The following is a 27,903-nucleotide window of genomic DNA, read 5'->3' as shown; positions in this document are numbered from 1 at the left end:
TTTGTTTACTTTTTTTTTTTTTTTTTTTTTTAAAGAAGAATGGCATCATTTGTGGCTGGAGACTTTTATTAAATAAAAAGAACACAAGCAAAGAACATCATGTAAATTATTATTTAAATGACGATTGGAGATTTTCTGTTCTGCATTATTATGTCAATTAGGAAACATTACTTTGTTCATTATTATTGCCATCACACAGTCAGATACATACAAATATTCTTTACAACACTCAAAGTGAAATGCGCCCCCAAATCTTTCTGCTTACAAATAAATATCTGTGTATTTATCTTCAAACATGGACTGTCTGTGTTACTAATTGTATATGCACATATAATGTCAATTTGTGTGTGTGTGTGATTTTCTGCAAAATATACACCATTGTTGCACAATGTATGTTCTTGTTGTGGAGTCAAAGCTTCACAAAGAACTATATATCATGCAGAGTATTTACATACATCGGTATCCTACCAAGGTGCATTGAATGCTTTATGAATGTAAGATGCAATTAATTTAATATCATAATGACTCATTAATCTGTTAGTCAAATTGCATTTCAAGGGCTAATTGCATATACTGACCATTTAACAAACATCTACTGGACACAAACTTACCAGAGGATTATATGATTACATAAAACATTACATTTATTTCAAGCACCTTAGGTAAAGAGATACCTTACTATATGTTCCAAACGGTGGTTATTTCTTATTCAGTTTCAAAGGATGAGCTACAATCATCCATTATTAAATATGACTTTCTATTGATATCAAATGTCAGCTTAACCCTTTTGGATTGCAGTGTGTTTTGGGGCAGGGATGGCCATCAGGCATTATCATATACTACTTCCTACCAGATTGGCTGAATTATTAACAGGGTGATTTTGCTCCTCAATGTATTTGGAACATATTTAAAATAAATATATATCTGAATAAAAGGGCACAAAGTAGTTGGGACAAACAAAATCCAGCAACCATTCAATAAACCAGTTTTGAATTCAGTTACTGGCATGTTTTCACTTACAAATACAAATAATTAAGATACAGTATAAAGTGAAATGAAAAAACAGTACAAATTTAAGCCAAAATTAAGGAACACTTCACCCAAATCTGAAAATTCTGTTATTTTCACCTCCATTTTGTTCCAAATTCATATGAAAATACTAAAGTATCTAAAGAATCCAAAGCAATAGTTCAGCCATCACAAACTCCAAAATTTAGTCCACGTTTGAGTCCAGAATTAAAAAATGGCATCACTTTCTGAAGTTTTGGCATAATTGATGTCAATAATGTCTTCAAAACGCTTGGAAAATAGCATGCAATGGTACTTTTATTATGTTTTTTGCCTTTCTAAAGTTTGACAGATGTGGTCACTATGAACTATTGTTGTATGGTAAGAATTGAATAGAGATTCTTGCAACATGCAGTTGGAATGAAATGAGGGTGAGTTAATTTTCATTTTTTGGGTGAATTATCCCCTGAACAATCACTTCTGGGTATGTGATAAAAGTATCAATGTACATGTAGTCTGGCTGTATTTGAAAGAATATTAGTCTTTCTGGACAAACCCAGAGTTGGGGATAGTGCTTATTCTGTATGTCGAGGCGCACATAGCACCTCGTTCCCTGATGCTTCGACTTACAGCGGACACAGTGAAAAGGACCACTAGTGACTGGGACTCTCCCTAAACCATACCGATCCCCTTAAGCTTGCTTCAAACTATGAGAAAGTCTCTGCTGTAACTCTTGGAAACTTTTGGAAAGTTTTGTCTTTTAAACCAAGAGAAACCCTCTCATTTCTGATTAAGAGACAAATATCTGGTAATGGTTACAAACAAGAATGGGTATAAATAACCAAAAAACTAATAAATATATAAAGAAACTCTAATGTATCTTTTACAGGTAAGGGAAAGTGTCATTCCCAGAACCTCAGAGACGTAAGAGAGCTCAAAAACCTTGTACAATAACTGCACATTGTCCGCTAGCTGTTTAAGACCGTTTTCCCCTGAAAAGGCCACATTTAATATGGATGAAATAGAAAATTTGTGGGGCAGGGGGGATGATTGGGCCCTAGTGGCCACTGTGTCCCGTTTGGCCGAGGCATCAGGGAAGAATCGCGGTTCATTTGGCCTTAATTTCAGTATAATCGCTGCCGTCACCATCAGCCCTCCTGAAGCCACCCTCCCGGTGTCGTCCATGGAGAAACTCTAGGGCGGCGTAATTCAGCTCTTGCCTCTCCATGCCTGCCATTGGGCCCACAGATTGGTAATCACCGTCGTCTCCCTGTCAAGATAATGTAGGAAAGACATTTAAACCCAAATTTGGGGGGCAGAGCAGGAAAACTTTGGTAATGTCAAAATAAAAGTTCTCAACAAGACACTCAAAAGCACTGTTAGCAATTAGCTGCTAAACAGAATGAGGTAGCACAGCGCATGAACTATTAGCTTCCAGGCAGCAGTGTTAAAAACAGCAATAAATTATTTATTGTCAGAATTGGATTTTTTTTTTCTAAAAAATATTCCATATTATGCTCTTATTGTTGTCTAGTGCCAGTTCGTTTCACCTCCACCCATTTGTTTACATGCTCATCTTAAATTTCAGCCTTACCGTGCCTTCCTCTAGGATGGAGTTAAACTTTGAGCCCAGGAGCTCAGTCTTAAGCTATGTTAGGGGAAGAAAAAGAGACAGAGAATGCAGAGAAGCAATGAAGGAGGAGAGAAAAGAGGTCAGGAAATGCTCTAAGCATAGGCCACACTGGGACTCTCAGTTGTGACGTGCCATCCACACTTGGCTTTGTGACAGTGGCTATATTCAGAATAGTACACTAGCATACTACCATTTCTGCACAATCTAGTATGTATACTGTGCACAGTATGCCACTTTTTATATATGCATAGATGATCTACTATAGTTAATTTGCCAAAATATGCAGTATAAAACACAGCGCACTGTATCCCACAATGCAATGTCTTTCACTTGGCCTTCCATTTCTAGCGTGATTATTAAACAACATTTTTCATTGGACTTTTTAGACAAAATTGGAAAAATGAAAATTACTGTTTATTTACAAGATGATAACTGGATGATATCTACATGCAACATGATAAGGTCATGTGACAAATATGTGACAGCATAAGTCTGCTTGAAAACTTTATTCTGAAATAGTGCCTCAATTTCCACTTACTATTTTTTTTTAAAAATAGTAGCATAAAGTGTATACTATGCAGTATTTAGTGAGTAGCATACCGTTCTGAACGTAGCAGATGATTCTGTCAGTTCTGTGTAACATTATATAGCAAAACTGCACTTTTTCCCTTCTTCAAATCATTCTTTAAAAACTTAGTACTGAATATGTAGCAATTAGCAAAATTAAGCCATTCTTTTTCATATGTGGTTCCTGATTGGTTTAATGTTAATGCTAAGTGTGGAAAACTAATTACAACAAGAGAAGAGCCAGTATACAATATCATTTGCCACATCTATGCATGGAAAAGACCATAGAATGTTGTTTATTTTATTGTTCGCTTTTATTTTGTATTATCACTGTGTGCAAGTACTGTATATGCTGTGTAGGTGATTTATTTATCATTGTAATATCTCACCACTTTTTTCCTGAGACTCTGTTTGTCCTTCTTGACTGCGCTGTAGAACATTGAGGGATTCTCCACTTTAGATCCCACGTCCTGCCCAGGGTTACCATTCTCTCTGGGGGGTGGAGTCAGAGAATCAGACTCTGTCTCACACTCAACCATACTGTAAACTAACTGGCTTGCGGCAACACTTTAAAGGGATAGTTGACCCAAAAATCAAACTTCTATCATTGCTTACTCACCCTCATGACATTGAAAACCTGTATGACTTCCTTTTTTACAGTGGAACCATACCCAGATATTTTGCACAATGTCTAAGCTGCTCTTTTCCATACAATTGAAATGAATGGAGACTGGGGTTGAGCTTCACTAATGATATGCCACTTGTTCATGAACTTTTATTCTGAAAGTATTTTGACATGTGTGTTCAGTTCCTGTGTGTTTAGTTCCAGTTTGCCATATTTGTTCCGTATTGTTTCATTGATTAGTGTCTCACCTGTTCCTCATCATCCTGTGTATTTATAACCTCCGATATTTTCTGTTCTTGGTCTTGTGTTAATGTTTCATGCTGATGTTTCTATGTATAGTTCCTCATGTTTATTAAATGTGATTTCAACGTTCATCTGTGTCAAGCCTCTTTGAATCTGGATTATCAAGACAAGCTAGTATGTGACATCGTGAGACATTTTCAGTGAATAACTATATTCCTGAATTGTATGCCTGCAGGAAACTTAATGTACAAAATCATATAGAACATTTTTGGTCACTTTCGGGAAGTTGACAGTCCACATTCTTTTTCATTGTATGGAAAAGAACCGCTTAGACATTCAGAAAAAAATATCTTTGCTTTTGTTCCTCTGAAGAAAGAAAACCATACGGGGAGTAAAAGACAGAATTGTAATTTTTAGGTCAACTATTCCTTTAAGCCTGGGCATCCATTTTAACACAAGGGGATCATTGCAACCCCTAAATAAAAACGGCATTGTGCCACAGTGTCAAGTTTGGGATCGTTTCATTTTGATTTCCAATGGGATGTTTTATTTTTTCTTGCAAAATGAGATAGGAGCAGGATGTTTGCTGCAGAGCTCAGCGGTTTTGAGGCTGAAAAGCAATGGCATGGGGCAATTGAACCTGCAATAGTTTTGTTAGTCTGCAGTTTCATGCACAATGTGGCATGTTTACCATCTTACCAAGCAATCAAATTGGATCATCTGTGAGTGGGTTATGACTTGAAAACCAAATGCCAAAAAAAACAAAACAAAACTGAACATGGATGACTAGGCTTGGGTGTTTTGATACCTACAAACCCCGGTCCCAACCCACAAACTCCACCAAAATGTTCTTCTCCCAGTCTTTCTTGTGAAGGATACTCACTTTTTATTGTTCTGACCCACGTATCTCACAGCTGCGATGATGAAGGCGATGACCGCCACACCTCCAATAGTCCCCACTATGACGGCCATCATGTACTTTTCTGAAAGAGAGCGTAGAGTTAACTGATGATACCTCAAAATCACATTAATGGTTGCACATGTGGTTTCAGTGAAAGTCTACTTACTCTCCTGCTGCAGTTCCAAGCGGATGGTATCGGAGCCGTACATGTTGCTGATACTGCAGTGCACATGGACAGCGGTATCACCATTGTTTCCCCTTTCACCCTTGTCCTGGAGCTTGATGATTCCCGTGGATGTGTACCCATCCGAGTGAGTGTAGTAGTTGAAACGGTTGTTGGAGCTATTGATGGTAATGTTGAGGTCAGGCAGGTAGAATTCGATCGCAGGCTCAGGGTTTCCCGAGGCAATGCACACACACTGAACGCCCTCACGGACTATAGTGCACTTAGAGTCGTCAAGAAGGATAGGGGCAACTGGGAAAATTGAGAAGAAATTTTCAAAAACCACATCTTTCAGTGTTGTAGTACTTCATTCCGGACAAGACCAGACTCTGACTCCAAGACCAGGATTCAGGAACATTTGGACTTGTCCGGACTCGAATACTACAACAGTAACATCTTGCCATCTTAAGGCTGAACGCAAACCAAAACCAACTTTTCTTTGGAGAAAAATCTTCATAAATGGTCCCTGAGCATAATTACAGTCTACTGGCTCAATATCTACTGCACCAAAACTGGTCAAACTCTTACAGCGACTTACATTCTACTGTAATGTTAAGTGAGCTGCTGGCCCGTCCGTGTTCGTTCTCAGCTAGACAGCGGTAGACTCCATCGGCCTGCGGTGTGATCTCGTGCAGCTCAAGCACGGACCCCTCCTCCGCTGTGATGGTGCCCACCAGCTCCCCATCCTTCAGCCAGGTCAACGTGGGCATTGGATTACCCTTGCTGATGCACTGTAGAGCAACTGAAGTTCCTTCTATCACGGTCAGAGATTCATTGATCCATGGCTCCCGTGGAGGATCTTCCAGTTTGAAAGAAAAGAAAGAAGAAAACCTGATTTCCTGATTAATGTTCGGATGGATAATGGAATGCTAGCATACGGCTTATGCTGCCATATGACTTGAGCCACTTTTCCCGGAACAATTTGTCCCAGGAACTTTTTTCCCCCAGACCTGTTGCTGTCTGCATTTCCATCACGGTCTAAAGTACCGTGAAGATTAGTCCGGTGACGTAGTCTGGATTTCATCCCCCCATATAAGCTTAATAAAGCCTGAACCTCGTTGTCGGTCCATCGGTCGAATTTTTTAAAACTCCATTGTTGATTCAAATAGCAAACTCTTACTCTATGCACCGCAACAGACTTGGTGGTTGAAATAAAATGCTGCGTGGAGTCAACAAATCAAAATGCAGCGTGAACTCAACCAATCAGCATGTTCAGCGCCCATGTCCCACCCCCGAAAGTTCCTGAACTTTGAAAAAGTACTACCTTGTGAACAGGGACTTTCTGAGGGGGAAATTTGTATTCGTAACTTCATTTAAACCCTGGTCCCTGTTGTTAAAACACAGAGTACCACCCCAAAGTCCCTAGTCCCTGGGGAAAGTTCCTGCGGTGGAAACACGGCTTTATTAACACAAACTTGAATCAAAAATGCAAAAAACTTTAGCCATTAATCTGTATCCAAAATCACTCCCTGTTCCCTAAACAATTGCTTACAGCAACTTTAAGAGATTTATATTTAAATCCACAGGGGTGCATGAACTTTTACTTACAATTTACTGCCAGATACATGGATGTGTTCATGCTGCCGTAGCCATTGTCACCAACGCAGGTGTAGACACCTTCCTCGTCTGGGGTCAAGTTTTCCAGGGGCAGTGAAGAATTTGAGGCTGTTTCCGACATCAGCTCTTTGTCTCCAAAATACCAAGTTATCGTGGGGACTGGATTACTGTCCACATCACAGTGCAGGACCACCGAGCTTCCCTCCATCACCTCTTGAGACACGTTCACCCACACAGTTCGAGGGGCGTCTACAGATTACAGGATAAGTCCGTAGATATTGTCTGAGAAAATTATGCATCAGTTTTGATGAAAGTTATGCAGCTAAAAGTTTGAGAAAATGGCGGAACTTACACTTGATGTCCAGAGAAATGAGGCGTTCATAGACGAAGGTGGTGTTTTGGTAGTGGACCCGGCAGCCCAGCATCTGGCCGTTGTGCATAGGTTTGGGTGTGAAGGTGAGGGTGCTGGACAGTACAGCAGTGTTGCTGTCCTCAACAGTGTCAGGGGTGAAAACAGGGTCGGGCAGGTAGTCCGTGTACATCCAGTGGATTTCTGGACTCATGTCTGGACAATTGTCTGGGACATAACAGGTCAAGTCCAGGCTTTGGTCACTAACAATCTCCTCTGGAACATCGATGTTGGGCTGATCTAGAGCAGGGAGAGACATATAAGTCAAAATAGACCTTTTTACCTAATACTTTACTCAAGCCAAATAACTATTTATGCATGGATTTAGCAAACCTGCATTTAGACCTGGCTCTATTCTTCTATACAACACCCACTTTTAACAGTCCAAAGTCTCGCCCTACATTTTACTAATTAAATATGCTGTTTGATCCAGAAATACATCTTATTACAAAAGTAAAATTGGTTGTTGTTTAAAATGCTGTTTCATGTCAACTTCAAATGCTAGACCAACAATGTTTCAGTAACCACACTGAAAAAAAAAAAAACATTCTTAATTATATTCTTAGGTATTTTAGTGTAATTAAATATCTAAAAACCCTTTCAATTAATTTAAGACACTTCAGAAGCAAAAAAGTGAAAAGGTCTGCCAGTGTAGTAAGACAAAATACACTTATGTTCAATATACAATTTATGAAAACAAGACACGTCAATGTTGTCCAAAACAACACTGGACACCCAGTGACTTTTCTTAAGAGATCTTCTTACAGGTTTGGAATTACATGAGGGTGAGTAAATGATCAGAGATGTTTCACTCCTTTAATATTAATCTTATGCAGGTGTTGCTTCTCAAGTTATCTTTTTTAAGGATTTTGGGATATTATGTTTATGTTTATTTATTTATATAGCACAATTTAATACAACGTTGGTTGTCCAAAGTGCTTCACAATCCCCCCAAAAAAACTAAAGGAAAAAAATAATAAAACGATATAAACAAACATATAACCTTAAAGAAAACATACACACAATAAAAATCAAACTCCATCATTAAAACTTACAGGCAGAGTTGAGCAAATGTGATTTTAAAATGGCTTTGAACACAGGTAAAGATTTGGCAGATCTAAATATTATTACTGGAAGACATAAAAAAGTATAATTAAATAATGTTTTTTTCATACTCTGGCCTGCATACTTACCCAACACCTGTAGTTTTGTGAAGTCAGGAAAAGTGTAGATGTTCGCTCCGCCCAGGTCAGCACGGAAGTAATACCTCCCAGAATGTTCCACGCCGACGTTGCTTATCAACAGTGTGCAGTTTTTTTGTGTCAGGTCACCCAGTAGCCTGGTCCGTCCCTTATAACTTTCGTGAACAATATCTGTGCGTGACTTGTACACCACTGGGGGGAAAAGCTGGGGGTAGGGGTGGCCGAAATACCAGATCCCGTGGACCCCCCTGTAAGGCCTGATACCCGAGGGGTATGTGAATGAACAAGGTATAACCACACAGGAGTTTGTCATGGCTGAAATGTCTCTGGGCATCCACACATTCCACTGAGCCCTAACATCTGTCCAGAGAAAAACAGAAGAGTGCAGGAAATGTAATTAAAATAATCCTAATCTTTTAACACTAATAAAAAAAATGTTTTTGGACATGCACCATAGTATCTTAACAATAACAAAAGGAACCAAATATAATATATTTGTAATAGCATGTAATAGCATGTTTGATTTAGAACAAGTTCTTACCTTTCAAAAAAAGCAGCAGAGGCAACAGCAGCAGCTCCAAGCCTTTCATGGTCTCAGTTTAAATCTGGACCATAGACCTCTGTTACAAAACCAGCACATGCATCAGCAAGACAAACAGACATCTACTAATACAACAGAGCTTGTAGCTCTCTCATTTTTGTAGTTTCACTCTAAAAAAAAGTGTTATTAATAAAATATGAAGTTGTTTAAATTACAAATATAAGTTGTGTAAGTGTTTTATTTATTTATCTGTTGGCATTTTTATCATTCATAAAACAAAACAGATGGTGATAAAAGCCGTGAAGATTCAGGATATGACATGAGCCTTCCTGTAAAAAAAAAATTGTTGTGTTGCATACAAGTTTTAACTACTTGCTTTTGCCATATTTCACCTCAGAATCAAGAATTCAAAATTTATTTTATTATAAAGAAATTTAATCCTATTTTAAGGATAAATAATTGTTGTAATGCCTTTAATGTATGCTGATTTAAATAAGAAAAAAAACATTTTTTTTTCATCTTATTTTTTACTGTAACATGTTTATTTCTTTCTATATTATAGTAATAACAGTCACCTTTAAGAATTTTCAAAAACACATTAAAATGCGTAGATACAAATATGCAAAATTACAGTAATGACAATTTGAAGAAAAAATGCTAAATATAATATTTCTTTCCTTTTTTAAAAATTTATATTAGGGTAAAATGTGACATAAACAAGTTTTTATGTGAGATTCACCCTATTATGTGATATAAATATTAGAAAATAAAGGTGGAATTGGGGTGGTGGAGTGTCACGGGGTGAATTACTGTAAGAAGCCAACACTATATATATATATATATATATATATATATATACAGTCAAACCAAAATTTATTCAGACACCTTGAACATTTCATTCATTAATACAGTTCATTCGCTATTGTTAAAAAAAAAATGGTAATAAAAGATCTCAGAGTTAAACTGTGTCAGAAAATTTTTTATCTTAATTATGTCAGATAACACTTAAGCAAAACATAGTCAGGTCAAAGTGTCTGAATAATTTTTGGTCCCAAATTTTTATCGGTTTTACTGGTAGTCCACTGTATGAAGAAATTTTGGGTATAATATGTCACAGTTTACTTTATTTTGCTATCCTCACTTACATAAATGATCTACAGTGTCCTGCACCCACTAGTAAAAATATATCAAAAATGTCTGAATAATTTTTGGTTTGTATATATATATATATAAAGAGGGAGAGAGAGAGCTTATATGTATGTGTGTATAGATAGGATAGATTGACTGTTTGTGTTTGTTTTCAACCTTTGGGGCATACCTTGAACTGCTGGCAGAGTGTGCTGAACCGCAACTAACTTTAATTCCCCTCTCCAACGGTGTACTAGCCGCTGCTGTTCTTCCCTCACAAACAAGGGGGCGTTCTCTCACAGCACATCAACTCAGCTTCCCTTCTGATTTGTCTTAAAACAACAACAAAAAATGACATCAGTATCAAGAAGCAGCATTAGCTCTCTTAACGCACACAGACACACACTCTTACATGCCGTACAGGGCCGCAGTGTGTGGGAGAGGAGAATTGCTCATTATGAGTGTACGACGTCAGCCCTTGCGTGTTTGGCAGGCATACAGACATCACTGTTCATGATATGACACATCATCCATAGCACATTCATCCACGCTCACACAGCGTCACCCAGCTGCCTCTGTTGACTTTATTCACGCGCTCCGCTCGCGTGTCAGCGGTGTGTGCGCTTTACACGCGCGAGCATCTCCTCAAGACTTTAGAGCAGACGGAGAGTACAGATGGTGGCTGATAAATGGATTGTTCTTAAAATCAACACGATTATTATATTAGCAGATTCCCCTGATAGCTCACGAGTTTGACGCAGTTATCGAACGAATAAACTTTGCGAGATGACAGAGGCCTGACAGGACTCTTAAAGGGTTAGTTCACCCAAAAATGAAAATTATGTAATTAATTACTCACACTCATGTCGTTCCACACCCGTAAGACCTTCGTTCATCTTCAGAACACAAATTAGGATATTTGTGATAAAATCCGATGGCTCAGTAAGGCCTGCATCGCCAGCAATAACACTTCCTTTTTCAATGCCCAGTAAGCTACTAAAAACATATTTAAAGCAGTTCATGTGACTACAGTGGTTCAACCTTAATATTATAAAGCGACTAGAATACTTTTTGTGCGCCAAAAATAACAAAATAGCGACTTTATTCAACAATATCTAGTGATGGGCGATTTCAAAACACTGCTTCATGAAGCTTTGAAGCTTTACGAATTATTTGTTTTGAATCAGTGGTTCGGTTATAACCCTTTAATATATAAAAACAGTCAAGAATGTCGACAAATACTTCACACAGCCTAAATTTAAGCCTACAGTATATTCCTAGCAACTTGTTGCCATTCTTTCACAGTAATTTTTCGGCAGTAGTTTATTTTAATTAAATAATACAGTAATACACATAAATAAATAATACAGTTGTTTAATAAAATATTTAATGAAATATTCTTCAAAATGACTTTTGTGTTCCACAGAAGAAAGATCATATGGTTTGGAATGACATGAGGGTGAGTAAATCATGATATAATTTTAATTTTTTGTGATAAACTATCCCTTTAAGATTAAATAACTATGCATTAATATTTAAATATTAAGCAAACAGTTAGTTAAAAGTAGATTAATTCATAATATGCCTACTTACACATAATATTATCCCACCATCCAGCACAATACGTTTATTTTTTTACAGCATTTTTTGTAAAACTTGTAAAACTTGTAAAAATGGTCTTACAACTAGGCTTCATTCCCCTATTTCACAGTATTTCATTATAATGAATGTTGAATCTTGTCAATCCTGACAATCTTTTACAGCGCATATTGTTACAATTGAAACCCTACAGAAATGGCTCATTACACAAACATCCCAAGCAGCCTTTTTATTCTTGTTAATCATAACCAAATGATTATAATGACACCAGCTGTTCCAGAAAAACAGAACTAATTTATATGCCCATCACACAAGATCTAAGAGGCAGCAAACTGCTGTTGCTTGGAGCTGAACCCCTGGCAGCACGCGTTAGAAAGCATGAAGCCATTCCCAAGCCAAACAAACAGACCATTCATACTCCACAAACAAGCCTTGCACCATCCAGGACACTTGCCTCATACCAGATCCAGATTCCACTCTTGGGCTCTCCTGAAGGGGAAGAACTGGTCTCTCTGCTCCTGCGGTTCTGGTTCTTCAAAGTCCTCCTGCTCTTCGTCCTTCCTCAGAGATGCAGGAATGGGGGGAAAAGACAAAGAGGGAGGGCGACGGAGATAGACAGATAGGGAGAGGAGAGGATAGAGATTTTAGCTAAGCAGCATGGGCAAATGTGTGCCGTGGGCAGCCTTGAATATGCAGACATTTCCCTCAGTGCATTCTTCTTCTCTAGCCCACATCGTACATTCCTCTCCATGACATCTCTCCTTTCTACCCTGGTCAACCTCTCTTGTTCCAGCCTGTCTGGATATCACTGTTCCTCATGGTTTTTAAGTATACTTCTGCTAGGGATCAGATGACACAGTTGAGCATGAGTTGAGACTGAGTAAATCTGCTGAAATTGTTCTTTGATGCATGACTCGCCTTATGAGATAAATCTGTGAAATATTTTTTGTCTCAGTTGTGGTTCATTTTAACTAAACATGAAATCATAATGGACCCTTTTTCATTTTTAAATGCATATTCCTTGTCTTATTGTGAATGATTCATCAGTGCATGTTATTCCAAATAAAATAAAAATGTAAGTCTTTGTAATCTTTCATCAAATTGTAATGGCTTGCTCTTCCTCTGAATCAACGTCATCAAATTTTGTATATCAGTATTATAAATCAAAATACTATTTATGATGGGCAGTTGACATAGGGACTCCCAAAGTTGATGAAGGGGGCTGTGTGGAACAAATACACAACAGGGAGTCTGTGTAAAATCAAGACGTACAACATGCCACAGCACCCCACACACATGCTGCAACACACGTACCGTAAAGCACCACCACACAAAAGAATAGTGCAGCACATGCCAACACACTCACATTGCAATGTGTGTATTACATCAGTAATGCTGCCAAATGAACTTTTATATGCTTCTTGTAAGATAAATCTTATCAGCCTGACTTTCTTTCTCTGTTTCTCCCTATTTTCTCTCTTCTGGACTTTAAGGTTGCAAGGGTGAGAGGAGAGTTGTTCTTGTTTCATCACACATCTGTTTTAATGTATGCTCTATGTATGTGTGTGTGTGTTTCTTGGAAAGTAGCCTAGAAAGTGTCCCTGTTCCTTTGTCTAGGAGAAAGGGCCTAAAGGCTGCTCCGGGAAGACTGTTGCTTCAGCCGGAAACTGACCATATACAGACTTATTATTCTACACTATATCGCCAAAAGTTTTTGGACACCTGCCTTTAAATGCACATGAACTTTAATGATATCCCATTCTTAATCCATAGGGTTTAATATGGAGTTGGCCCACCGTTTGCAGCTATTACAGCTTCAACTCTTCTGGGAAGGCTTTCCACAAGGTTTAGGAGTGTGTTTATGGGAATTTTTGATCATTCTTCTAGAAGCACATTTGTGAGGTCAGGCACTGATGTTGGACGTCTCCGCTCTAATTCATCCCAAAGGTATTCTAACGGGTTGAGGTCAGGACTCTGTGCAGGTCAGTCAAGTTCCTCCACAGCAAACTCGCTCATCCATGTCTTTATGGACCTTGCTTTGTGCACTGGTGCGCAGTCATGTTGGAACAGGAAGGGGCCATCCCCAAACTGTTCCCACAAAGTTGGGAGCATGAAATTGTCCAAAATGTCTTAGTATGCTGAAGCATTAAGAGTTCCTTTCACTGGAACTGAGGGGCCAAGCCCAACCCCTGAAAAACAACCCCACACCATAATCCCCTCTCCACCAAACTTTACACTTGGCACAATGCAGTCAGGTAAGTACCGTTCTCCTGGCAACTGCCAAACCCAGACTCGTCCATCGGATTGCCAGACAGAGAAGCATGATTTGTCACTCCAGAGAACACGTCTCCACTGCTCTAGAGTCCAGTGGCGGTGTGCTTTACACCACTGCATCCGACGCTTTGCATTGCACTTGGTGATGTAAGGCTTGGATCAGCTGCTCGGCCATGGAAACCCATTCCATGAAGCTCTCTACACACTGTTCTTGAGCTAATCTGAAGACCACACGAAGTTTGGAGGTCTGTAACTATTGACTATTGAGAAAGTTGGCAACTTCTGCGCACTGTGCGCCTCAGCATGTGCTGACCCGCTCTGTGATTTTACGTGGCCTACCACTTCGTGGCTGAGTTGATGTTGTTCCCAATTGCTTCCACTTTGTTATGACACCACTAACAGTTGACCGTGGAATATTTAGTAGTGAGGAAATTTCACGAACGGACTTATCTATCACGGGAAACCTATCACGGTACCATTCTTTCACAAATGTTTGTAGAAGCAGTCTGCATGCCTAGGTGCTTGATTTTATACACCTGTGGCCATGGAAGTGATTGGAACACCTGAATTCAATAATGTGGAGGGGTGTCCCAATACTTTTGGCAATATAGTGTATGTCTCGCATTCTATAATGATGTAATGTATATTTTCATTGGACAGTTGTTACAGTTGCTACACCACCCCCTGAACATGTATAAAAGCCACGTACAGAAGTAAAAGTTGAGAAGGTTTAGTGAACGGATTGGCTTCATGTTCATGACTCTTTTCCCATAGTCATTCAATAAGTGAAAAAGACAAACTGAGAATGAGGCACAGGGAAAATAAACAGAGATTAAAATAATCTTACACTTCTGAATCCGCATCCTTCACTCAATGAAAAGTTTGTGTTTGAGTGTCTGTGTGTGAGGGAATGAGAAATCTGTCTAATATTAAAGAGCAGTTTGTTTATCCAAAACCATACTGGAACCATACTGTACTGTCTCATACTTTTAATGGGCTGCTTGTAAATCAAGTGGGTGTTGGAAACAGCTATCAGCCAATGCGGCTAAAGACAAAAAAAAAAAAAAAGAAGGAAAGCCTGTATTTTTTTCTCATTCAGATTGACTATACAACAACATTAATAAGCAACAGTCAATCACTGTTTGCGGATACCATAGAAATGAATGAGAAGTATTTTTTTTTCGGTGTAAGCTCTAAAAATAAAGAGCAAACATGTTGAAGATTAGCTGATAGGCTGTCGATTCACTAAATGATAAGAAGTTTTCCCACAAATCAGTTTATTTAATGTATTGAAGCCTCTCCTCCATTAACCTCCAGTAAGGCCTCTGGTCTCCTTCCCTGAGTACCGCACCATTTATTTCTTTATTTTTTTGCTAACCTTGCAGGCTTGCCTTCAAGTGGCTTTGATATATACACGGTGCATTCCAAACAGCATATATCACCCTCCGAAGGGCACTTCGGAGTGAAAACAATCATGGCTGCCATGCTGAAGGGTAGTTCCAAACCAAAGTGTTCAAAAATGGCCACTTCAAAGGGCCCTTCGGAATGAAGGATTTCGAAGGGTACAACTGATGGACACTTCGGGCCCCCATGATCCTTTGCACAGGGAAGTTGTTTGGCATCACAGAATGGGTACAGGAGGCTCGGAGTTCGATTTTATCTATAAATGTTTGCATTTTTTTTCTATACTACTGTATATGAGTTAGATTCATTGCATTATTATGGTCAAAACAACATTGTACTTCAACAAAAATACTTTACAGCTACCTTTATCAGTCCATTCAAACATTCAAATACATAGACACAATATACAATATGGTGCGATAAACTGAAAATAAATAAATAAACTAACATTGCACAATCTACTCATTGTTCAGGGCGTGTTTTTGGGGGGTCAACCACCGTACAAAATGTGCGACGAAGGCGCCTTCTTGATTGTCTCGTTAAGATGACGCATAAGTGAGTTACAAAAAAAGGTTTTTTTGACTCCTACACCCTTGACGTAACTTTGTAGGCCAATCAGCAGTTAGCATCACACTGGTTCCCTCGACAAAAACACAATAGGATTTTTCCATAGGCTTTTGGATTATCGCAAAAAAACAAGCTCTATGATCAACAAATGTTTATGATACTAACACATTTTGTCCATCAAGATAATTTTCACAGATGAACACAACTTTATGAATTTTGAAGCCTGAAATACAGTCGCCAGAAGCAAAAAGCTAAAGTTAGGCTATAAGCGAACTACACCATGGTCACACTAATTCATCATCACCATCACTAACCTTCCGACAACCCTTTCATTTTTTATCTAAAACATTTTCCCATAATGGTTATAATAGTTTATAAGAGCACAATTATAAGCATAATGAGGCTGTAAAAGAAGACTGAGTTTACCTGTTCGGTGTGATGACGTTTAATGTCCGTGACCCCTGTTGAAAAAAAGCATGGTGAGGTATGTTTTGAAGCATGGCAGCTGGTTTGAGCTGGTTTATGCTGGTCCTTAGTTGGTCATGAGCTAGTTGCTTAAGACCATCTTAGGACCAGCACTTGACCAGCTTAAACCAGCTCATGACCAGCTAAGGACCAACTAAGGACCAGTTTAAACTAGCTCAAACCAGCTGCCATGCTTCAAAACATACCTTACCAGCATGTTGTTTTTTTCAACAGGGACAGCCTTTGTAGTCCCATTTAGCCGATTGTTAGCAACCGCCTTTTTCAAGACACATAACAGCTTCAAAAAAATCATGAGTGCGGTAATACTGATGTATTTTACGTCGTACAATAAAACGTGAAAGTGTCTTGAGCTTATGTTCCCCACAGACCTTATTTCAGCCATTTAACCAAAATCCCATTAATAAAACCCATCGACTTCAAGACGATGGAACCAGAAGTGACAAAACTCGCTTTGTCATGTCTGCATCACTCTATAACAGGGAGATTACAGAAGTAAATCAAGTATTATTCAGCAGGTCATGTGTTCGCAAAATGGCTGCCCCCATGAGCCAACCTGCTCCATGTAAAATAAAACACTACTGATATGACTGGAGGATTTATATAATCATTTTAAACATCTGTTTATGCATAACTGAGGTAATTAACAATTAATTGTGTGCAATTAATTTAAATGAGGGGAAAATTAACAACTGCACCTTTAAACATTACTTAAGTACGTCTGTGTTGTGCATGCACATCTTTCAATAGGTTCTGTATAAATGTGTACCTTGTGCTATAGATTTTTTCTTCAGAACAGGTCTGTTCACAGCATGCTTTACTGTCAGCATGTGACGCGCCCTGCGTCCATAAGCCTGGGCACCCTCTAAATTTACCAGAGGAGCAGATGGTGGTAAAAAACACGACTGCTGGCCCTCCCACACTGTTTGCTGTATAAGCGACTATGACTGAGAGTGTTTATGAATGTGCTCTTGGTAGGGCATATTCTCAGTGGCTTGCATAATTTTGGTAGGAGGGATTACAAATGCCTGTGAGTCAAAACACACAGCATACTAAGATAAAAACTATCAGCATCATCACCAGGAGGTAATTTCAGCATGGATGGAGTAACAACTTTGGGGTGATTAATAAAGCAGAAATGTTGGCAAATCTCAGAACAGAACTCAAATTAGCAAGGCAATAATGGATAAAGGGCTAATGTGAGCTGCAATCCATCGATGAGTCAGATTGTAAACATCGCTCGGATTCAAAATGATCTGATCCGGGCATGTGTAAAGTTTCATGAAGAAGCCCACCCACAACCGGGACCCACAAACACGCTGCCAGGACGGGGGATGCTAATTGTCAAAATGTCTACCGCTTGAAACAATATCCTGTTGCGTTATTAAATTTCCCTGAATCAGTCAGAATTGCTTCCATCCACAAAATGCAAAAATGGGAAGATCTTCTATTCAAGAATAAAAATATTTTTAAATGTACTATAAGTGCATATTATATATTAAATAATATTATTTTATTATTATCATTATATAAATAAATATAAATATTACATGGTTTTATTTTGAAATGAACTAAAACTATACTGTAAACTTTAATTTTATAAATACATTATTTTTATTTTAAGTTAATAGAAGAATATATTAATAGATTATATACTCTTGCGCATATAAACATAACAATTGTGCTTTCTAGGCTGAAATATTCCACAACCTGCTATATTCAGCATTCCATAGGGGCAGATGGCAGTCTCAGTAGTCTACCTTCACTACATAGCAGCTTCCTGTCCACATTTCAGAGGCCCAGGTCCAATTTAGTAAGGCTAGGCCCGTCCCACCTCTTGGGGGAGAATCCATGCTAATCCTTTTGAAGTTACTCCTCATTTTGAAAACCGTTTTTGATTCCCAGCTAGTGCCAAATTTTACATGCATTTCATGCTACAATGTAACGCAATTAATTTGAAAAAACAAGTCCCGAAGAATACTGCTACCCAGAAAATCTGTTAGGAACAGCTAGGATAGAGAGTAACACTATATGGAATAGATTATTAGAATTTTTGAGCTATGAGGCATGAAACTATGCAACAGGCTTTACTCAGAACCATGACTATGGGAACATCTTTAACTACTTGTTATTATTTCATCATTTGGGGGTCATTGGCAATTTGATTGATCAATAGCTTGCTGATTGCCCCATGAATTTAAAGAGTTAGTTCATCCAAAAATGAAAATAATGTCATTTATTACTCACCCTCATGTCATTCTACACCCGCAAGACCTTTGATGAAATCCGATGGCTCAGTGAGGCCTCTATTGCCAGCAAGTTAATTTCCAATTTGATTACAGTGGTTCTACCTTAATATTATAAAGCGACAAGAATACTTAAATGGTTCGGAGCGCTGCAAAGTCACGTGATTTCAGCAGTTTGGCAGTTTGACATGCGATCCGAACAGCTGATTCGAAACAAAAGATTTGTAAAATTTTGGAGCTTCATGAGCCAGTGTTTTGAAGTCGGCCATCACTAGATATTGTTGAATAAAGTCGTTATTTTGTTGGTTTTTTTTGCACACAAAAAATATTCTTGTCGCTTTATGATATTAAGGTTGAACCACTGTAGTCACATGAACTGTTTTAAATACATCTTTAGTAGCTTTCTGGGCACTGAAAGTGTTAATCTTGCTGGCAATGCAGGCCTCACTGAGCCATCATATTTCATTAAAAATACCTTAATTCGTGTTCTGAAGATGAACGAATGTGTAGAACGACATGAGGGTGAGTAATTAATTACAGAATTTTAATTTTTGGGTGAACTAATCCTTGTAACAATTACAGCATGTAACACTAACCAAAATTCAGATCTGCTAAAATTATCAGCGCCAATGATTACAAACAAAAGCTGCTGTTCTGTGGCAAAGAATGTTCATGAGTAATCCGGAAAAGATCCAACATCACGCCACTCAGCTGCTAACCTAAAGTGGGATGTGATGAAGCCCTACTATGTTGTTCAAGTGAGTGATTGAGGAGTTTGGCAGGAATATGTTGGCACTGCATGACACATAACTATGCATGACTAAACCACCATTCCCTTCCCTTCTGTACCTGAACATCTCTCTCTCTTTACATCCTTTTCTTTTTTTTATCTTATTCTCGTGACAGTGTCTTTTCTCAGTCCATACACAATTCATTTAATGACAACAACGGCATGAAAACACATTTAGTTTAACTAACAACCAACAGCAGCAGCAATGACTTGATTTACTTCTCTAGTTTTGTTATACATCAAATACACGCTTTTAAGCTTATCTGTGCAGCCAAACACATTTGAAATACATAAAAGTAAACTTAAAAAGCCCTAATGTAACCCTTAATGTAATTAATGAATAAAAAAACAAATCTAAAATGCAATAAGACTCACCAGTCAAAAGGTTCCAGACGTCCTTAGCTCAAATCAAGCATTAATCAGCAGAGAAAAACCGTGGCATGACAAACACTCACAATGACATGCACACATACGGATGGAGGCCTCTCTTGCCACCTTCTGTACCAGGCGGGGCGGGCAGGATGGGGGCAGGAGGAGGAGGTGGGCTTGTTTCTCTCCTCCTTTCAACTCCTCAGTTCTGTATGAAAATGTCAGAGGCTCAGAGCAGGGAGCATTGTTCCATCCACTCAGGCCATTCATAAACAGACACCCACTCTACTCAACCCACAATGCACTGCACTGTTCCTCCCGGCCTAGAGCACATGGATGTGGCTGCGTTCACAACCTAGGTCAATGCAACCAAGAATCAAGATGCCCCCGCACACTAGTATGCATCATTTACGCTGGATGACATGAGAGGAATGCAAGCATTTTCATTAGACAGCTGCATGGAGGGTGTTGCTGTGACACAAAGAGAGAGAAAGTGCTCTTAAAATGAAAGGTTCTTCAGAGGTTATTTTGAAGCACATTGTGTCCAACAACAACAACAACAACAACAACAAAAAAATCATGCTTTTCATGGGTTAGCTATACACTGAAAATTGATAGGGTTTTATAACCTATAATGTTATAGAAGAACAAAGAACTTTTCCATAGTTTAGGTTCTTTATTAGCATCTGTTTCCATGAAGAACCTTTATAACATCTACACTCTTAAAATGAAAGATTCTTTAATGGTATCGATGGCTCCGTGAAGAACCTTTAACATCCATGGAAACTTTCCATTGCACAAAAGTTCTTTAGAGTGGACACAGGTTCTTCAGATTATTAAAATGTTCCTTGCACTAAGAAAAAAAAATGGTTCCTTTAAGAACTGTTCACTTTGGGAACCAAAAGGATCTTCTACGGCATCGCTGAAAAACCTCCTTTTGGAACCTTTATTTTTTAAGAGTGCATGAAACAATTCCAGAGCACATAAGGTTCTTTATAATGGAGAAATGTTCTTCAGATTAATAAAATGGTCTTTATACTAAGAAAAAATGGTTATTTTAGAACTGTTCACTGAAAGGTTCTTTGGGGAACCCAAAATGTTGCTGCTTTAGAACCTTTAATACCTTTAATGAACCTTAATACCTTCAAACAAATGTTTAATATAACATCAAGAATGTTTTCTATCTCCAAAACACTGTATACTGTACATAAATCAAGAACACTTTAAAGCAAAAATGTCTCCTAATAAGAAGTGAAGGCACTTCAGAGAATCAATGTAGAAGATAGTTCCTTGGACGTTCTTGATTTGAAAAATGGTCACATTTTAAGTTATTCTAATTAACATATTGGCTTATAAGTTCTTAAAAGCACCAGTGCATAGATGGTTTTCTAAAGAACTAGAAAATCAAAAGTTCTTTGTGGAATTGTAAAGATTTTTCAATGGAATCTGGCTTTGCAAACTTTTTGGTTCTAACAGGAACCTTGATTTTTATACACAAAGATATATAAGAAGTCTCTATGCCAAAACACTAACCACTGCACATCACCAAAAATCTTGAAAAAAAAAAAAAAAATGTGGTTGAAGTAAAATCTAACATAACAGAAACAAACACAACTGAGGTGCCACTAAGGACTATCTAAAAGACATAGGTCTATCTAGTTGTCATTTCCAAACAAAGTGATTAAATGAACAGCTTTGTAACCAACTGTCTTGATGAAAACACACTGTTCCAGTTATTCCAGTTACAACACACCACACCAGAGAAATAAGTCAATCAGCATAGGCGTAAATGCTCCAGAGCCTCGACAAACACCACACACACACTCCTGCCCCTTGTGCTTCTGTACATAGTGCCTATTGTTTAGGCCGTCCCGAGGAGAGAACAGAACGGCCAGGCTGGAGCCTGACACCACACAACACAGGGAAGTCGAAGCGCACAGCTAATTGTCTTAAAAATCACAACAATCACCCATTCACTCTTCCCATTTCACTGTCTTTCTCTCGTGGATGTTACAGTCATAATTAAGCACTAACGTGCTGCACTGTAAATAGTACATAGTCACGATTAACAGGCGTAAGCACGAACACAATGATGGTTACCGCATTATCATTTTTAAATATTAAAAATAAAAATATATATTTTATTATTAAATTAAGCAGGCAACATCCTCCTGCAACAGGGGGTTCACCAATATATAACATCATTAAAGCATTGCAGATACATCCCACTGACCCTGCCTCCCCAACACCGCCTCTCTTTCTCTCCAACAGGGTGCTCTAACACCCACATGAGTCAGGCTTTTCCCCATTACTGCTGCATCTATGATCATACTCACTATACCAGTCACACACACACACCGTCCTACAGCAGGCCTCTGGTTTGAGCCATGAGGTCAGCGTGCCTGGAGGACTGAGCTCTTGCCTTGCTGTAGATATGGGGTGAGGGCACTCAGCGCTAGGACGAAAAAGGATCCATTGTCCTCCTTTTGTCTTTGGGAAGACAGACAGTATAGATGGTTTGTGGCACGACGGAAAGGTAGAGGAGAACAGGACACGAGGGGTCATGGAACAGGGTGACTCTGACGGTAATTAATGACTCCTGTCTGAAACAGTGTCAGAATAAGAGACCTAAAACAACTGTCCAGCAAAGACAAGGATGGCAGATGAAGATGAATATTTTTTTACTCAAATCAACAGAGAAAAAACACAGCAGGAAACAGTGACTATATATACTGTTGAGTAACAGCCAGATTGTCATAATCTGCAGAGAAAAAACCGACTGCGTTGACAACCAAGACTTGTCTAAAATGAATAGATGCATTTTGTTCCATATAATTCTAATATAATACTCATTATGGATAAGCAAAGTGACTCGAAACATATTTGGACACTGAAGCCACACTTAAAAAAGATATTGCGTATCAAACCAAGTGGCATCTGCAAATAAATGTGGACCGAAATAACCTTCCTGAGTCACTTGTAGCCAAATGGTCCAATTTTTAGTGTATTTATGGGCTGTCTGAAAGCTTAAAAATGCTGGCTTCGGAGGATGCATTCAAAGGTAGGAAGGCATCAAGGCACGTCCAAATCCAGTGTTAGCCTTACTTCCTGTCTCCTGAGATATCTTCATCTGATCTATTTTTGAAGGCAGCATAGATGTATCCTTCACTTCCTCTGATATCCCACAGTCCTGTGCGTTCCATTCTGTGACAGCTAAAAAATAAAGATGGCATCTAAAAGTTGCAGTTGCTGCTCAGTTTGTGTGTAAATAAATGTTTTTGACCAATGTTTTCCACTTAATGTCATTCCTGGCAAGAAGTTACAATTATAGTAATTACATATTCCCTCACCAAAGCTGGCTCTATTTTGATGTAGATCATTTAACAGTTATGCTGCCTCAGAAGTCTGTCTGAAATCAGTTTCGTGAGGTACCTGCCTGAAACGCTGCCTGAAAAGGCATTGCCTGATAGGGCAGCGAGGCAACAAGTCAGCTGCCTAAATTTTTGGAAGCAGCTATGGGCTGCAACCGTAAACTTAAAAATGCTGTCTTTGGAGGATGTATTCCAAGGTAGGATGGCATCAAGGCTTGTCCGAATCCAGTTGTTCCAGAGATACCTTCATCTGATTGATTTTTGAAGGAGGCAGCATAGATGTAGCCTTCACTGCCTTTAATATCCCACACAACTAACTATACTTAACTCAGTATACCGTGTAAATAAATGTGGTCGACTCCCTGATCAGTGCCCTGATTACTGAACTAGGGAGCTGATGGGTGTTCTGCCAGTTCTTGGCCACACCAATAGATGTGTATTATTTCTGTATTTTTACTGTTTTTTTTTTTCTTTTACATTCAAGAAATATAGTTGAGAATGTCTATTTCATAAATATGTTTATTTGCACTACCGTTTCTGACTACCATCTCTCATATGTCATATATATATGCCATTTTATCTGCGTTTTATCCTCTTTAACTTTATTAATATCATAAATATGTTTATTTGCACTACCGTTAAGCACAAGCGCCATATACTGTCAGGGAGTGAATTTGCATGTTCACTGCGCATCGCCAGTGAAAATCGCTTGGGTATGAACACAAAAAACGTCTCGAAAAACGCTGGCGATAAGCGCGTGCAATATTCGTACCGGTGTGTACAGGCTTTAAGGTCCCATTTACACTAGTGCATTTTAATTTTAAAATGAAAACGATCATCATTTACACTGGCATTTTCACAGCGTTTCAGAAATGATCTCCGAAAAACGCACACCGTTCATGCACGTACAAGTGTAAACAGTTGCCTCTTGGGCATGTAGCTACAGTACTAAAAATTGCTGCGTTTAACTACACAATGTGTGCTAAAAATTACAACAAAGTCAGCAAAAAATTGCAGTTCAGTCTCCATGTTATTCTTTACACGGTCATCAAGGATACGCAGAGCGAATGTGGGTAGCCACGCCATCGTTTTCAAAAGTCCCCGTTTTGGTCCGTTTATACTGAAACGCAAACCCAGCGTTATGGTTCACGTTCATGTTAGATTTTTTTGCTGATTTGAAATATGTTATTTAATTGTGAGTTTGCCAAGCTTTCCTTGAAAGGGACTTTGTTTCCATTCTGTGACAGTTGAGCTAAAAATAAAGATGGCGTCTGAAAGTTGCTGGTCAGTTTGTGTGCAATTGTACATTTTTGACCAACGTTTTACACTTCTAATGTAATTTGTACCAATAATTTAATATTGTATTAATTAAACATTTGCTTAGTTTTCACCAAAGCTCTTTCTATTTTACTGTAAACTGTTACTCTGCCTCAGAAGACTTTCCAATACCTTCATGCGAGGCAACAAGTCAGCTGCCTAAAGCCCAAAGTATAGTTCACTTTTTACGCGCACGCAAGGGTCAGCGCACAGTGAGCGTGACGCGAATTTCGTCATCAGAAGAGTATGTGCATACTGTACGTGCACCGCCGGACTTTGTACGCGCAGGTCGTACATGCTCATTTAATTGTTTTTGTAGTAATTCACCTATCCACAAGGTGGCAACTGTGCCCTAGGGGCATCGATTCACAAGGTAGTCAAAGAAAAACTGCATAAACAGAACAGAATGGAACACATGCAAGCTACAGCGACGAGGGATTGTGCGAAAAGGTTAGAAGTACCCTAATTTGTACAACTCTAGCATGAAAGAATACAAAGATGTTTACGGGTTGTAACTCGTGGCGAGAGATTGTTCAAAACTGCGTATGCGTCGAACGCCTGTGTATGTGTACGAGTCGAATGAAGTATGCTTTGCAAGGCTGTATGCTTGACTGTGCGCGTACACTAGCGTACGTGTAAAAAACAATTCCTGCGTCTCAATGTGCATGCTATCAATCCTAAATAGTATGTGACATTAGTAATATTCAATACTATTTAGGCCGGGTGGATAGAATGCACATTGGGATGCAGGGAAATGTCTTAAAGTCCCTGTGAATTCAAAATTAACGTTTTTTTTAGCTTTTAGTATGAATATGTTAGCCTTAAGGTTAAGAATAAGCTGGTGTGTTCCAAAACAATGACAAAATTGGCATTTAGGAGTTACTTACAGTCTCTCACTGCCTCTAAAATGGATCACGGATTTTCATATCACAGCGCACTTCAGCTTCTCATCAGATCTTCTGTCCAATCAAATGCTCTCTAGAGTCTGAAGTACCGCCCCCTCCTACACTATAAACTGATGCAGAAGCTGTGGCTGAAAAAGGTAATTTGTTAACACATTTAGTAGTTTCTGTATGGTGAACGGCACATAGTGAACTAAATAGAGGAAAAGGAGCGATTCAGACAGTGTAAATATGCTTTCCATTGACGCGAATAAAGTCCGTTTTCGCGTTAGTGTCACGTGACCGCCGCAGCGCGAGCACAGTCTGCTCTGGTCCACAGACACGAGAGCACAGAGCGGATCATACGCACGAGTCGGCGCAGACCACAAAACGTTCGGACACATTTGAATTCTACAAACAATGCTATATTTTAAAGCAATATGGAGGAGAAACGGTTAGAAATTAGAAGGAAGCCAAAGCTTTACCAAGCTCAGCCGCTCTGGCCGAGCTGTGATATAAACGAAACGCTATTGGCTATTTTTAAAAAAGAGGCGAGGCTGTTCGATATATCCTGCTCTGTCCTCCTGTTTCATTTGAAATAGATAGAGTACCTCAGGGATGACGTGTTTTTGTAGGCAAAACCCGGAAGCGAGTTAGCATTTTAGGATTTCCGGTTCCATCGCCCCGAAGTCAATGGGTTTTTGCTAAATCGCCTGAAATAAGGTCTGTTGTTAACTCTAAATATTTTCACGTTTTGATCTATGACATAAAACACACCAGTTATAACCCGCTTGTGATTTTTTTTAAACCTTTATTGTGTCTTAAAAACGGCGGTTGCTAACAAATTGCTAAAAGGGACTACTTCCTTTGGCGGGAACTTTAGACGTCATCATGACAAACAGAACATTTGGACAGCATTTCTCATGAAAAAGTGGATAAGTATTCATACACAGCGCAGATCATAATCAGCGAGCATGTTTTTAAATAAAGTTGTTTTCTAAATAATGTTTGAGGAAGCTTGGTGGTGGTGACGTTGATCCGCGACCATGGTGTGCTGTAGTGCGTTTATAGCCTACTGTTAGCTTTTTATATCTGACCACTTTATTTAGGCTTCAAAATGTATAAATGTTGTGTTAACTTGTAAAGATTATCTTGATAGACAAAACGTGTAAGTGTCATAACCCTTTGTTAAACACAGAGCTTATTTTTTGCGATTTTCCAAAAGTCTATGGGAAAAATTCATTGGCTTTCGATCGAGGGAACCCGTGCGCCGCTAACTTCCGGGTTGGCTTACAAAAACACGTCATCTCTGAGGTACTCTATTACTTCAACACATTGAATAATGCTGCGCTTTCCAAGACACTTCAGTGGGCCTTTATGTTTTCAGATGCAGCCATGAAGTCAGTTCACACAGGTGTAAAGAATCACATCAAGAACATGAGCCACTAAAGTTTGACAACCAAGAAGTGTCACAATACTTCATTTTGAACAGTAAGATCGTTAATTTTATCATTTAAAACCCTGACAAATTCTTTGTTAAATGTTTAGCTTGTTTGTGCCAAATTATTTAAAGTAAATGACATTTGGTTAGAAATTGTGTTATCTACTACAATGACACTGGTACACTTTTAAGTGTGGGTTAAGCATCAAAAAATGTCCAAAGCAAATACAGTTTAATAAAATGTAATTTACTGAACTGAAGTGCACAAACAAACACACTAACTAGAAGTTGCCAATGAGGCAGCTGGCACTGAATAATAGGTCATACAGTTAATATTGTGCACTTGGACAAGTGCAAATGCCAGATGACAGCACACTTCACATCTCCAAAAACTATTGGACATTCATCCACAGTGGGGTTTGATTCACTGGCACATAACCAAGAGAGGAACTGGCCAACATTATAATCCTACTCTATGAAAAAATCATTTTGAGTTGTATGAGCAAAAACATTGGATCATTATGCATTTCACTGGTTAGGATACATGATTATTTCTGCCTTGGTAAAAAAAATAAATAAAGAAAGAAAGAAAGGCATTAACTTTTGTTCCATGTCTACAGTGTCATCACATTTGATGCTCTGATATATTGTACAGCAACAATAACCAAACAACTAAGCAGCTTTTGTGATTGAAAAAAAAAAAAAAAAAGGGGAAAAAAGATTTCACAAAGTTAGATAAAGTAATAATAGGTGTTTATCACTTATTTGTCTATAAACTACTTGCACATAATATAAAATAAAAAAATCTAATATCTGATAAATGAATATTTATTAATAAAATCAAAAATATATTAAATAAGGAAAATAGCAGTGAAAAATCTAAACTTAATTTTCACTCAAAATAAATTGACATGCCAGATAAACATTATGGCACTTCTTAACCTCACGAATGTCACTTGGCATATGTATAGTTGCCAAAAAGATCAGACTTACCTTATCAGACGTCTTGACTGTAAACAGGCTGACAGAATGCCGATAACTCAAGAGCGATGCCAGTCTCTTTTCCTATTGCATCTCAATCCCTCCCACCCTGCCTCTCTCTCTCTCTCTCTCTCTCTCTCTCG

General features: G+C 38.6%; 1 protein-coding gene across 10 annotated transcripts; it reads right to left on the bottom strand.

Moving 5' to 3' along the window:
* Positions 1–48: 48 nt before the first annotated feature.
* Positions 49–27,903, bottom strand: mag (myelin associated glycoprotein). Of its 10 annotated transcripts, none has more exons than XM_051862640.1 (13): positions 27,773–27,903; positions 12,091–12,193; positions 10,228–10,369; positions 8,910–8,988; positions 8,360–8,728; positions 7,110–7,406; positions 6,749–7,006; positions 5,739–5,999; positions 5,144–5,452; positions 4,960–5,059; positions 3,598–3,700; positions 2,603–2,656; positions 49–2,278 (listed from the first exon to the last, which is right to left on the bottom strand). In XM_051862640.1, exons 4-13 carry the CDS (start codon positions 8,956–8,958, stop codon positions 2,117–2,119), a joined length of 1,962 nt encoding a protein of 653 aa, XP_051718600.1. In that variant the 5' UTR covers positions 8,959–8,988; positions 10,228–10,369; positions 12,091–12,193; positions 27,773–27,903; the 3' UTR covers positions 49–2,116. The 10 variants fall into 10 exon arrangements, with proteins under 10 accessions (XP_051718600.1, XP_051718605.1, XP_051718601.1 ...); XM_051862645.1 differs by having other exon boundaries at positions 12,098–12,193; XM_051862641.1 differs by lacking the exon at positions 27,773–27,903 and adding an exon at positions 19,776–20,077 and having other exon boundaries at positions 12,091–12,197.

Source organism: Ctenopharyngodon idella, chromosome 15, assembly GCF_019924925.1.
Source record: "Ctenopharyngodon idella isolate HZGC_01 chromosome 15, HZGC01, whole genome shotgun sequence".
NCBI classification, from domain to species: Eukaryota; Metazoa; Chordata; class Actinopteri; order Cypriniformes; family Xenocyprididae; genus Ctenopharyngodon; species Ctenopharyngodon idella.
This window is presented reverse-complemented; position numbering and strand designations above follow the sequence as displayed.

Bases quoted from the DNA above. Each gene is read 5' to 3' on its own strand.
- mag (XM_051862640.1), bottom strand. From the start codon at position 8,958: ATGAAAGGCTTGGAGCTGCTGCTGTTGCCTCTGCTGCTTTTTTTGAAA. The intron at 5,453-5,738 runs GTAAGTCGCTGT...CAATTTTCCCAG, and splicing joins ACTTAACATTACAGTAGAAT to TTGCCCCTATCCTTCTTGAC. The intron at 2,657-3,597 runs GTGAGATATTAC...CCCCTAACATAG, and splicing joins AGAGTCTCAGGAAAAAAGTG to CTTAAGACTGAGCTCCTGGG.